Source organism: Mytilus edulis, chromosome 2 (genome assembly GCF_963676685.1).
Source record: "Mytilus edulis chromosome 2, xbMytEdul2.2, whole genome shotgun sequence".
Lineage (NCBI taxonomy): Eukaryota > Metazoa > Mollusca > Bivalvia > Mytilida > Mytilidae > Mytilus > Mytilus edulis.
The window spans coordinates 33,812,634-33,827,412 of NC_092345.1; the positions used below are offsets into that span (position 1 = coordinate 33,812,634).

General features: G+C 31.6%; 1 protein-coding gene across 2 annotated transcripts; it reads right to left on the minus strand.

Annotated features, from left to right (window-relative positions):
• Window positions 1–888: 888 nt before the first annotated feature.
• LOC139512037 (D-ribitol-5-phosphate cytidylyltransferase-like) lies at window positions 889–14,753 on the minus strand. Of its 2 annotated transcripts, none has more exons than XM_071299350.1 (10): window positions 14,723–14,753; window positions 13,284–13,425; window positions 12,545–12,705; window positions 10,178–10,278; window positions 8,610–8,759; window positions 7,393–7,497; window positions 5,814–5,859; window positions 5,310–5,395; window positions 3,406–3,693; window positions 889–2,823 (listed from the first exon to the last, which is right to left on the minus strand). In XM_071299350.1, exons 2-10 carry the CDS (start codon window positions 13,415–13,417, stop codon window positions 2,728–2,730), a joined length of 1,167 nt encoding a protein of 388 aa, XP_071155451.1. In that variant the 5' UTR covers window positions 13,418–13,425; window positions 14,723–14,753; the 3' UTR covers window positions 889–2,727. The 2 variants fall into 2 exon arrangements, with proteins under 2 accessions (XP_071155451.1, XP_071155450.1); XM_071299349.1 differs by having other exon boundaries at window positions 14,714–14,748.
• Window positions 14,754–14,779: the final 26 nt, after the last annotated feature.

Sequence of the window (14,779 nt, forward strand, 5' to 3'; positions counted from 1 at the left end):
CTTTTATTGCTGTTCTTCATCTAAAAGTCACAGTGAGTTCTTCAACACAGGGCAAAACAGTCACCTCACTGCAAGTTTAAAAAGGCCCTACCACTCTATGCAAACAAAAGATCATACCACAACTGTTAACTGAAGAACAAAACAATAAAGTTATCTCAATAAAAAGAGATCTGGCAAAGAAATCAAACATTTACTGTCATCATTTAGACTGAAAATCACAATTTAATTGAAAAAAATTACATTACAAACATTCAGAAAACCACAGGGCACTCCAAGATATATGTAAATTACTATATTCTGCCATATTGCCTTCAACAAGGAGAAACATTCATACAGCATAGAAGGAATGACAAATGAAGCAATTCATTAACTAGAACACTAACGTCCTAATTTATGTTTACAACAAATGAAAAAATAATTTTGATATACATCAACAAAAAGTAAAATCACAAAAATAATGATTCCGAGGAAAATTCAAAACAGAAAGTCCTTAATCAAATGGCAAAATCAAAAGCTGGAACACATATAATGAATGGACAAGTGTCATATTCCAGACTTGGTACAGGCATTTTCTTGTGTAGAAAATGGTGAATAAAACCTGGTTTTATAGCTAAACTAAACCTCTCACTTGAATGAGCCACGTCACATGCAAGAAAAACTACAATGTACTATATTTCATGCTGTTGACCAAAATTTACCGTCAATTAGACACAGGAATTCTTCACTACCAATTCATTAAAAACTAGTGGAATCTGCATCAACAATTTACTGGAATTAAAAAACACCAATTCATTTACAACTAGTGTACCGCTTGGGTAATTAGATCATGTAATGCAGTGGTCTTTAATGATATAGGTAGAAGGCATTGTTACAATAACAACAATACAATATCAAAAGTATATTTATTGCACATTATGTCAAATGTAAATGCTTTGAACCAACTGTTAATAAACATAATACAACCTATTGCAGCACCAAGGGGTCTGAATCACTTGTTTCGGTATCATTAAAAGAATGAAATTTGCAAATCTGGACCCCCAAACAAGATAGAGTAAAAAATTTGTACTAGGGTTCGTAATGGAATGGCCAACACTATTTCAAGTACCCAGGAACATATATATTGACTTAGATTTACTGTCCCCATACTATCTTTATCACTTTTCTCCACCCACAACGATCCATAAAAGCAAAAAATCGTGAAAATCAAAACGTGCCTTCATTTAGTTACAGGGAACAACAAATTTAAATTTGAACAGATTTCATCAAAGCATTTTCAAGTTATTACACAGACAAACCAATAAGTATCACTGTTCACTAGTTAAGGATGTATAACTCAGCAATGATAAAAGCTTAACTCATGAAATTAAACATGACCATTGTTTAGTCACAGGAAACAACAGATCTAATTTTGATAAGATTTGGTCCCAGTAATTTCAAGATATTGCATGTACACTAAGTGGCAGTCACCAGGCATACATATGTATTTAGATTTTTATTATGAAAAGTTTACATTGTCACCTGATTTCTTCTGTAGTATTATAACTATCCATATATTATCATGAAAATAAAATAAATAACCCCCTTTAATGACGATCAATGCTTTTGAATGGGGACAATGGTTTGAAGCCTCCATTTATCCTGTGTTAGAATCCCCCCTTAAGAATGTAATGGGATTTACATATACTTATGCAATTCATGTGGAGTTCATTGTTATAAACAATAACCAATGTAAATACATGTATATAATGTATATATGAATAAAATACATGTAGAACAAACATTAATGAGATCTGGCCTGAGCTCAACACACACTAAAATACCTGCACAATACAATACAATAATGCTTTATTTAAAAACATTCTTTCACTTAGACATATACAAAATAGTCACATTAAATTTTATAACCAGCTGATATCATATAAAAAGTAAACAATTCTAAATGGAGTATTCACTATATCAATAATTACTAGATATTATATTACTTGAACTAACTTTGAAATAAATAAAGATAGGTTTTATATAAAAAAAAAAGAAAAAAAAAAGAAGATGTGGTACGATTGCTAATGAGACAACTCTCCACAAGACACCAAATGCAGAAATGAACAACTAAACATCACCATACATTTGTATATATAGTGTTCCATATATAAGTGTCTATATTGCACATCAACAAAGTTATAAATATATAAATCATTATAGCAACTAAGAAAGCTGGTATAAAACATATGTAAATCTATCTCAAAAACACAGAATCTACTGAAATAATAAAAACAATGCTACACTTTCATAACACTATTTGAATAAATGGGGATGTGTCTTTGGGACACAGATGATGCCTCTGCTTGCATAAAATGTTATAAAGGGACATAACCAAAGAACAGTGAAAGTGATGATTACTAAATTCATACTTAATCTGTATTTTGTGGTAATATAAATTGTCTTTAAGTCTCATAACATTTGGTTGGTGCAAACTTAAGTTTGAGAAAGGAAACCAATTTCATGGCATAAGAACAAGACAGATAAGAGTAAAATTTGATGAAAATTCAATGCCCAACCCCCCCCCCCCACGCAAAGGCAGTGGCATAAAAATGCTACTGGACATGTATTTAAATGGTTCCATTATATTGTGCTCAATTGTAAAAAAAATTGTCAAATGGTATTTAAACATTCATCTGAAAACCCCCAAAACAATAGGGTTTGAAAAACATATAATTAGAAAAAAGAATATTAAGAAACAAGTAAAACTTGTCCAGATAAGACTGGGTCCCTGTTCCACACAACACTAGTAACCATTTCTGTCAGTTGTTCAGTTTGAGAATCATCCTGCAAAAAAAAAAGTTAATTTCTTAAACATATTAAAGAACAAATTTATATTAAAAAATTTTGAAAATATATGTACATTTTTAGAACACAAATGCATCAGATTGTTTTTAGATTTTTATTTAACACACAGAACTGCGACCATTCTTTGTTTGTATAAATATTACACAATAATGCACTCAATTTGAAGGTAATGATTTAGGGAATTTGGCAGATCAGGCTGAAATTAATAAAGAGCATGAAATTTCAATTTTTTATTTTTCTCTGAAAACAGTCAAATTTAAGTTGGTGGATAAATAAACCAACAAATTAAAAAAAAACATGCAGAGGAATGCAACATTGCAATAAAATACAGAAGATGAAAAAAACATACTAAACATATACAGTGGCAATGCAACCAACAATATATTCTATTTTTATTTTTAAAATTGATGACAAACATATATCTTTCACTTCTTGATATTGGCGAACATTTTCGAAATATTTGAAAGGCATTTTGTTTTTATATGTAAAAATTAAAAAAAAAATGTCTATTTTTCTCTTTGTTGATATCAGAAAGTTGCATCTAGATAATTATATATTTACCTGATAAACAACACAGAAAACAAGTGTTTCTTTGTCTTGATGTTTTTTCTTGAGGTTTTGCATCAATCTTATAATCGTGAGATGATAACTTTCACATGGGATTTCTCTCACAACTAACATCAATACTCTGTCCAGTAAATATTGGGCAGAATTATTACAATGGCTGATAAACTCATCAGAACATGCCATCATATGTTGTGATAAATGTTCATCAAAATCCATCACATGAATAAAAACTGAGGGTTCTATACTGTTTTCTTTGTTATGGTCTTCTTGTACTTGATGTATCTAATGTAAAAATGTACATAATAAATAACATAAGAAAAATTTCAATGAGGTACACGGTTATCATTTTAAGGTGTTGGGTTCTGCCTAATGTCCTATCTTATAGGCTAGTGTTCTGTTTCTACGCTCCAGGTAAATTTTTAGCTGATCTGGCCCAATTGGCCGAGTTGACCAAATGTCCATACCGGTAAATGTAACAAACTGCCAAATGACTTTTTAAAGGAGTTTATGTCCTAAAATGACAATTTTAACCTTTTTTGGGGTTTGCATATTATCTTGAAATTTAATAGATAGAGGAAAACTTTAAACTGAAAAAATTATCAGCACAACAAGTTCTACAAGTAAGTTATCATGGTAGAAATCTGTTGTCGACACCTTTGAGTTCTTGCCCTTTTGGTGACAATTTTCACCACTTTATAGTCTTTTTGTCTTATATCTTAAAAATATAATAGATAGATAGAAACATAAATTAGCAAAAATTATCAGCAAAACCAGATCTAGAATTAAGACAATATGGAGTAAATTGTCTGATCACTCCCTATTGAAGTTATTGTCCTTTAATGACAATTTTCACAACTTTTTTTTTGTATTTTGCCTTTCATGATTATTAAAGATAAATAGACACTTTAAATCACAAAAGTGATCAGCAAGTCATGATCTATTAACAAGTACAACTTTGATGAAATAGTTAGAATAGACTGACACTCGTTATAGGAGTGACTGCACTTAAATGAAGATTTGTTAACCCTCTATTGTGTTTCGAGCAAAAACTAAAGAAAATAGAGAGAAACTAAACAGACCAAATGATCAGCATTACAAGATCAACAAAACAGAGATTTTTGTCATGAATTCTTTTCTCGTCTACAATGTTTGAGAGTGTCCTTTGTTGAATATGCACATAGACCAAGGTGAGTGACACAGGCTCTTAAAGCATCTAGTAGTTGTTTTTTACAAATGAAAAAAAGCCCCTTTTAAACAATCATTAATGAGGTTTTGATTATCAAATAATTTCTTTTAACATTTTTATTTGAGATATCTCCCCTTAACTGTTATTGAGTTATATCCCCTAACTGTTATTGAGTTATCTCTCCCTTAAATAAATGTGTTGCTGGTTTTGACAAAAAAAATTTTGCATTTAGATTTAAATAAAATATATATCTTCCTAACATAAATCACATTTTCGTCAAATCTTGCTTTTTTTCAAATTCAAATTCTTTGCAAATTATTTGCATTTTTTATGCCAACAGCATCCAGTCAAATCATTACACATCAATAATAACTAATCAGACAAATAAATCAATGAAACGAAAAATCATGTCACCTCTAGAGACCTTATATTATATTTGCTAATTTGTATTGTAGGGTTTTTGCTCATTGATAGACTTCTGCTTAAAGGTATTCATAAACACTACTGTACATAAAAATGGATTCGAATTAGCTCCCGCTGTGATATAGCCTTTTTGTGCTAATGCAGCGTAAAGCAACCACCAATCAATCAATCATAAAAATGGCAGGATTTGCCAATAAGACAACTATCAACCAGGGTTAAAATGAAATCCGTAACATCATCTACACACAATGACAGCATGAACAATGTTTAAAGTACTTTATTAACTCACCTTTAATTTTTTTTGCTGTAATTGTTTAGACAGTGAGTCTCTTAAATGAACGTCTTCACATTTCAAACATACAGAAATGTCAGATTCTGAAAAAAAGAGAAAAAAAAATAAAATATCTTTATTATAATTATGAATACAAATTAAATATTATCTTGTAATGAAAAACAGATTTTTTTTTAATTAACTTCTTGACAATAGTCATAAACAGGTACAAGCAGTTTATAACAGCATAAATATAAATAAGATAGGGGTCACATTGATAAAATTGCAGAAACGATAACTATACACCACTAGAGATCATACGGTCGATAGGACTAAACATCATTAGAGATCATATGACAAGGATTCAAACTATGCAGCACTGTATGGCCTTCAACAATGAGCAAAACCTATAGCATATCTTTAGCTATACTTGTACAAACTTTAAAGGAGAGGTTTATATGCTAACAGCTCCTGACTAGCCAATTATGTAAAAGAATTTTACATTTTTTACATTATCATTACCTTTTAGAACTCCTTCTGCTGCATATATATCCTTCTTGTGTGTAACCTGCAAAGAATATGTTTACTGTTTTAAATCATGGTCAAAAGAAATATAATCAATCCAGACTGTTCTTTCTTGTGCGTAATTTTGTAAATAAATAAATAACAGTCAGTTGCAGATGAACAGAACGTACTCCTAGTTAAAAGTTTTACATAATAGTTATTCTCTAGTTTAAGTTTTGCAACTTGTATCTTTTGAAAGTCTCATAAATTTCATCTAATTACGTTGTCTGTCATTTCACAATTGTCATGAAATCATTTTATTTTTTTTAGTCTTTATTAGTTTAATATTATTTGTTTAAAACTAATAATAGATATTTTTATATGATTAGTAAAATTGAATATTTTTTTTCTGAAATACCACTGAACATGCTGAAAGAGAGGCCTAGGACACACACATGACACATGTCCCTCTTAATTTATAGCTATAAGAGGTTGATTTTCTGGGAGAGGGTGGAGAATTTTTGAATGAAAAACTTGGCCTGGTAAAAAATAAACTACCTTTTTTCACAAGACAGGATAAAAAAGAATATTCTGCCTATGTTGCAGATTCTGCAACATAGAATTCAGAATAGTCTTGGAGACACATCCATACATATTTGAAAATTAATTAGTTTTCATGCATCACAGCTGCCCAAAAAAACCACAGTAGCTACAGATGATCAATTTGATAAAAATTCTCAAGTGAGATTAAAAAAAACTTTAATGGTACACAAATGTATTTCACAATCAACTAATTTGAATTATTCCTGGCATCCCCCTCCTTTCCTCTTTCCAACTTTGTTTTGTAAAAGAATCATAGTCTTTACACAGATCGTATAATGCACAAAAACTCAATTTGGTCCTTAATATTGTTTAATTTGGAAGAATCGATTTTGTAAATTGGTATTTCTTCATTAAAAATATGAAATATTTAGCAAATGATGAAGAGAAGACGGAATTCATATAATAATATTTCATACCTGCCAACTTTTCAAAATGCCCATGGGGGTTTCGCGTGCAAGATGACTGTCATAGTCCTAAAAAACCTTCAAGGGAGCAGGCAACTACATTTTAATGTTGTTTATGGCTTCTTCAGACTTTTATAAGCCTGAAGTCATTGGAAAATTAATTGTTTTGTTTAAATTTTGGACAAAATTGCTCTTTCAAAATTTCAATTTGGGAACCTCTATGGGGGAAATCCCCCGCAAATAGTGACAGTTGGAAGGTATGCTATTTCCATAATTCTTTGTCAATTTATACATTTCTGCACTCAATCAAACTATGCTAACAGGTGTTGATGAAATTGACAATTTTGTGAAATGTGGAAGGCACTCGAAGAGGATTTTCGTTTAACAAAAAAATGAAATTTAATCATAAGAGAAACAGATTCTTACATCATGTACATAGTTACTTGTGGAATATTGGATTTATCCACTGGTATCAATGTAAGAATCTATATTTCCCTGTAAAACTTGGAGGCAAAAAAAATTGATAAAATAAGTTTTACAAAACTAAATAAATTAGCTAAATGCAGAAGATACCACTGATGTAAACTAACTTTCCATAAATTACTTGATCCTTCCACCAATCTAGCTTTAACTCCAGAATACTTGGATGCTAAGAGCAGGCATTCTGTACCATAATCAAAATCATAATCTGTCGCCTGCCAAGATTAATTATTTAGTATCATTATATAGTTGACATATCTTTTTGTAATATTAAATAAATTGAGAATGGAAATGGGGAATATGTCAAAGAGACAACAACCCAACAAAAGAGCAGACGGTAACCATTTGTTACTTTCTAGATACAACTTTGAGCATACACTTCTAAATGATCATCTATGTATAGGGGGGGGGATAGGAGGGGTCCTGATCCCAACATCCTGAGGTCCCGAATTTAAATAAATTTAAATCCCGACATCCCGAATTTGAAAAAAGAATTCCCAGATCCTGAAAGGGTCAATCCAGAAATGCCGAGCTTAAAAACACCTGATCCCGAAGTCTTGATAAAGGTCCTATCCCCCTCATGTATATCCCACATATGTTTTTATTAAGACAGCTATTCTTATAAATATCACTTTTGATATATATTTGTCATTTGGGGAAGTTTACTCTATGTACATTGGTATGAAGCTACAACTGTAGAGTGAAATAAAGGTCAAGTGTTTTTCGTTTTTTTTGTAATTTTTTTAATAATCAAATGTTTATCAAACAAAACATGCCCTTTATAGCTTGCTGTTCGGTGTGAGCCAAGGCTCAGTGTTGAAGACCATACTTTGACCTATAATGGTTAACTTTTACAAATTATGTCTTGGTCGGAGAGTTACCACATCGTCTTGTATCTATATATGATTGATTGATTGATTTTTGGTGTTTAAATGCCACTTTTAAGCAGGGCAGTTAGGCTATATTGTGGCGGCCATTTTTTATTGGTGGAGGAAACTGGAGTGCCCAGAAAAAACCATGACCTTCAATATGAAAACTGACAATTCAAGTCAATGAAGATTGGAGTTGAATGCACCCACACAAGCAGGGTTCAAACTCACAACCTCAGTGTTGACTGGCTAGTGGTTACAGAAGTAACAACTGAGCCCCCCTGGTTTGCAATAAGACCACCCCTAGTTTGCTAAAGACCAGACTTAGTTTCATTGGTTTGAACAGTTGTAAAAATATCACATGATCACTAAAAAGATTTTTTAACAAAACTTCAATAATCTGACATAAATATTGAAAAAATAATATGAAAAAAAATCCAGATGCAAACAATACTAACCTTCTGATAAGCTGTGGATATAACACTATAATGAAATCCTTGAGGCATTTCACTGGCTCTGTATTTGTGTCTGTCTAATGACTCCTCTAAACATCCATCAGAATCAGGGGCAATAACTGTTGATATCAATGGTCTGTAAACACCCGATGCCTGAATAATTGACATAATTTGAACAGGTAAAAGATAATATACAGGTGTAATACCACCATTGATTTTCCCCTATTAGTCTTTGTTAAATTTGCACTTTTCAAAAAAATGTGCAGAATTTATCTTTGTTTCAAATAAAGAAATACTTGGCATGAGTAAAGTTTTATCCTGTCCAGTACTATAGAAAAAAATTCACATAACATTTCATTGCATATAAGAAAATAACCATCATTGGAAGTTAACCAATCAAATGTCTCCCCTTATTTTATCTGTGTGCAAGGTTTAGTCACCATGTAACCTCAAGATTACAAAATTTTCTATACAAATTCCAAATAATAAATAATGGCGTTTTGAAATACCCAAGACATATGTTTATGACACAGAAATGTTTTTACTGCAATAAAATGTAGGATTAATTACCTACAACTGTCAAATTCAAGGGAATATTTTTTTAGACCTACTTTCGTATACAACTGGATGTGACATACCATGATTTGGTGGTATTACACCTAAATGTAAACAAAAAATTAACTAAACATCAGTTCTCAGCGTATGTATGTCAGTAGTTTAAGCATATGCTATAGAAGCTTAATTAACAGAAGGTCATCATTATGCACTTTTGCATCTAAAATATGATTTTCCAAAACATAGGGTCTATACATATTGATTTAATTTACATTTATTATAATGAGGGTGTTATCTGGCGAGCAAAGCGTATGTTTAAGTGTATGTGTATTATATAAATTATCCAGTGGTAACCCTGGTGTATACTATATTATTACAGACTGTAATTACAATCTTTATCTATATAATATATTGTATGCTGTTGCATTTTCTATGTTCTATAATTAATTTGTGCTCAATATATTTTAAAATATCTGGATGGTGCAGAATGGTTCAATAAAATAACACAATCTACAAGTAGTTTCACACTTTGTTTAAAGTAGTACCTAACACTACAGGGAGATAAATCTGTAAAATCAGCTAAACGTTTTAATTACATTGTGTTGTTAAGGGAATATCAAGCTTCTCAATGATGAAAATTAGTGTTTGTCAAACTGCTATATAACCAGTTTAATTTTTCTGATAAAATGGTTGGTTCAAATTTTTTGAAATTTTTATATATTTTTGTCAAAGGGTCAAAGTAAATGCCTTGTCAAAATTTTATGAAAATTAAACGAGCGGAATTAATTTTAGTGAAGGTGTTTGGTACCAATTTACCACCTTAACAAACTTGTCATTTTCATTCACTTCAGAACAAAATTTCTCGGACCTCCCTACTTTGATGTATATAAATAAACAAAGCGTGTGAAAATATAGTTTTTTGAAGCCATGTCAAAACAAAGATTTTGCATATTAAATAAATATTTCATATTTCACATTCTGATTTTATAAAACAGAAAATCTTGTTAATTTTAAACCTTGTGTTCCTTTGCTGCCATGGCGATCTGTGTTATGGTTTTTTCATCTGTAAACATTCTGACAGCATCGTGGATGAGAACCACATCATCAGGTTTACAAACTGAAAGATACAGAACTAGAGATGAATATCTAAAAATAAAGAACCAAAATCAGGGTCAACGAGACATCAAACATATATAATCTCAATGGTATCAGTTACCATGGTTACTTAAAAAGATTTTAACACTGAATAATTCTCTATACGTAATATTTATAAAGATGAGATACAACGTTTTTTAGCTCACCTGGCCCAAAGGGCCAAGTGAGCTTTTCTCATCACTTGGCGTCCGGCGTCCGTCGTCGTCGTCGTCCTGCGTTAACTTTTACAAAAATCTTCTCCTCTGAAACTACTGGGCCAAATTTAACCAAACTTGGCCACAATCATCATTGGGGTATCTAGTTTAAAAAATGTGTCCGGTGACCCGGCCAACCAACCAAGATGGCCGCCATGGCTAAAAATAGAACATAGGGGTAAAATGCAGTTTTTGGCTTATAACTCAAAAACCAAAGCATTTAGAGCAAATCTGACATGGGGTAATATTGTTCAACAGGTCAAGATCTATCTGCCCTGAAATTTTCAGTTGAATCGGACATTTCGTTGTTGGGTTGCTGCCCCTGAAATGGTAATTTTAAGGAAATTTTGCTGTTTTTGGTTATTATCTTGAATATTATTATAGATAGAGATAAACTGTAAACAGCAATAATGTTCAACAAAGTAAGATCTACAAATAAGTCCACATGATCAAAATGGTCAGTTGACCACTTTAGGAGTTATTGGCCTTTATAGTCAATTTTTAACCATTTTTCGTAAATCTTAGTCATCTTTTAGAAAAATCTTCTCCTCTGAAACTACTGGGCCAAATTAAACCAAACATGGCCACAATCATCATTGGGGTATCTAGTTTTAAAAATGTGTCTGGTGACCCGGTCAACCAACCAAAATGGCCGCCATGGCTAAAAATAGAACATGGGGGTAAAATGCAGTTTTTCGCTTATAACTCAAAAACCAAAGCATTTAGAGCAAATCTGACATGGAATAAAATTGTTAATCCGGTCAAAATCTATCTGCCCTGAAATTTTCAGATGAATCGGACAACCTGTTGTTGGGTTGCTGCCCCTGAATTGGTAATTTTAAGGAAATTTTACTGTTTTTGGTTATTATCTTGAATATTATTATAGATAGAGATAAACTGTAAACAGCAATAATGTTCAGCAAAGTAAGATTTACAAAAAAGTCAACATGACCAAAATGGTCAGTTGACCAATTTAGGAGTTATTGCTCTTTATAGTCAATTTTTAACCATTTTTCGTAAATCTTAGTAATCTTTTACAAAAATCTTCTCCTCTGAAACTACTGGGCCAAATTAATCCAGACTTAGCCACAATCATCATTGGGGTTTCTAGTTTAAAAAATGTGTCCGGTGACCCGGCCAACTAACCAAGATGGCCGCCACGCCTAAAAATAGAACATAGGGGTAAAATGCAGTTTTTGGCTTATAACTCAAAAACCAAAGCATTTAGAGCAAATCTAACAGGGGTAATATTGTTCATCACGTCAAGATCTATCTGCCCTGAAATTTTCAGATGAATCGGACATTCCGTTGTTGGGTTGCTGCCCCTGAAATGGTAATTTTAAGGAAATTTTGCTGTTTTTGGTTATTATCTTGAATATTATTATAGATAGAGATAAACTGTAAACGGCAATAATGTACAGCAAAGTAAGACCTAAAAAGAAGTCAACATGACCAAAATGGTCAATTGACCCCTAAGGAGTTATTGCCCTTTATATAGTCATTTTTTTTTAACAATTTTCACAAAATTTGTAAAATTTTACTAACATTTTCCACTGTAACTACTGGGTCAAGTTCATTATAGATAGAGATAATTGTAAGCAGCAAGAATGTTCAGTAAAGTAATATCTACAAACACATCACCATCACCAAACCACAATTTTGTCTTGAATCCATCTGTGTCCTTTGTTTAGTATTCACATAGACCAAGGTGAGCGACACAGGCTCTTTAGAGCCTCTAGTTTTCAATGTTACTGAAGACCCTTATGTGACTTTTAGTTTTAAATAAACGTTGATTGATTAAAACTTGTTCCTATTTGTCTTCTTTTTTATATTTCCCATAAACATGATAAAGTGCTCTGTTATTGTGTACATATCTCAACTGATTTCAAATTGTATGATATTTTGTTTTTTTGTGTTAATAAGCACTTTTTTTCTAAATGCTTTTTTTTGTATGCAAAATCTTCATAAACATGGAGAAAACAGATTCATTCATACATTCATTTAAAAAATCAAGTTATGCAACATAAAATGTACCTGTTTCCAGTGCTTTGACACCATTATAAATTGATCTGTGTCTTGTTGGAGATCCAGTAACTAACTTCACTTTAGTAAATTTATATTTTGTTAGTAAATTCTGCATGAACTCCAGATAACTCTCATCAACCACAACGACAATCATTTTTATCCAGCTTAGTCTGAAAATTGGGAAAAAAGACTGAAATTTAAACAGCACATAATTCATTGAAAACAGAGAATTTTTTAGATTAAGAGTTTATTAAAAATTCTAGAAATGGAAAGGTTTAGATCATTGGATGTAACTGTAGCCATGTGTAGCGTTGTCATTAGTTTTCTTCTTAAAAAAAAGGCTTTCCATTGGCCACAAACTTTTTTGAGACCATGAATGTATGATTACACCCCTATGATCATGTATGCATGTTCACCTTGAAGAATTTTAAAATGCTTCAAATTCATAGCTTGCGTTTGTAAGGTAAAATTTGGAGATATTCAACTTCTTCAATGCTAATCCTCATGGCTTGCCAAAATTCCTAACTTTAATTAACCATTCAAATATTCATCGGTTTGTCTAAATTCATGCTGGGGAAAATCTGAGTACATAAGAAATCTTTTACAATATTTGGAATGTCCATGCATTTCCATTTTTACATATACATTGTATCTATGAAATCTGTGTATTGTAATAGAGGTCTGTTTAGTAATTTACAGTGTTGTTTTGGTGTACTTATTTCCATTCTAACATAGCACAAACATTTACCTATGAAAACTATGTATTGTGTAGAGTATAAGAGGTCTGTTTAGGACTTTGCAATATTGTTTAGGTGTGTCCATTTCCATTCTTACACCACATCCACCGGCAGGTAAAACCACACAAACATTTTCTAAATCCATTTTTGAAACTGAAAAATATATACATGTAACTCATAAAACTGTTTGAAACATATTTTACAAATGTGCTGCATTTGTTTGCACCTGTCCTAAGTCCCGGACCTGGAGTCGGTTACACAAAAAACTTATGATTATGATTGATCGAAAGTAGTAAACAATTCAGTATAATTAGGATACATCTTAGTCGTAAATTTTTTTGTGAAACTAACTCCTGTTGTTCAGTGGTTATTGATGTGGAAATTCATAAGTGTTTCTCATTTCTTGTTTTTATTAAATAGACTTTATAATAAAATAACGATTTTGTAAATAAGGGGGACGGCAAAAAATGTATTGTCCCAAGTGCCTTTGGAAATTTAGGGATATTTTAATTCCTTTACCTGTTTACTGCTTATATAAACAACAATGTTTAAAACATTCTTGATGAGAGCCATTGCCGTAGTGGTTATAGTGCATCAGACTACTAACCATGCTAACACAAAAGTTCCTGGTTTGAATCCTGTTCCGTGATGAAAATTTCAGGGACTGAATTAGTATAGATAGTAAAATTAGGTATTTTCTCTGAGTCGTTTAAGTCATTAGAAATGAGACATGTACAGTAGTGATAGATATGTATTATAAATATAGAAAATTGAATATTTGAATCAACAACAAAAAAATATCTGTATCCTATACCCAAGCGCTTGTGAATAAACGTATTTACACTTTTGGTATTTAGCTGAATCTTGCCTCCGAATGACCTTAGATCAACTCCGAATCACCTTCTGACGTCAAGCAACAATCACTTTTAAATTGTGACGTCAAATATTTTGAATTATGATGTCAAAGTTTACGGGAACCTGTGTGATTTTACGTAATGGCGGACAATTTGCATACAAGTGTAAATACATCTATTTAGGGCTCTCCCTTGGCATCATTTTCTAGTATGGTCTTGAGGAAACGAGGATAGTCTGTCAAAAGGGGATGATAAATGGCTGACCGGGCGTGTTCATCTCTTGCAAGTTAAAGACACCCTTGCATATTTTGAAATAGAGCAGGCTAATGCTGCTACATTTTGTACAAGGCAGCACACGCACAGGAAAAGTGGAAAAGGATTAATATAAGTTGCAAAACTTGCTTCTCTATCACCTGTAAATAAATCTATGAAATACATGTTTAAACTAAACTAAAACATTCTTTTACAAGGTTTTGAATTTTTGGGAACTTTTTGCATTTGTCCAAGGTAAATATAGTAGGCCTTGGAACAATATATCTCCCTATTTGCTCCTGTTTATACTTTGATTTTCAATATACAAATTTTACCTTTTTTACCACGTGTATTTGTTGTTGTTTATGCGGAAAATAGAAGCAATATCTATAACGTGTAAT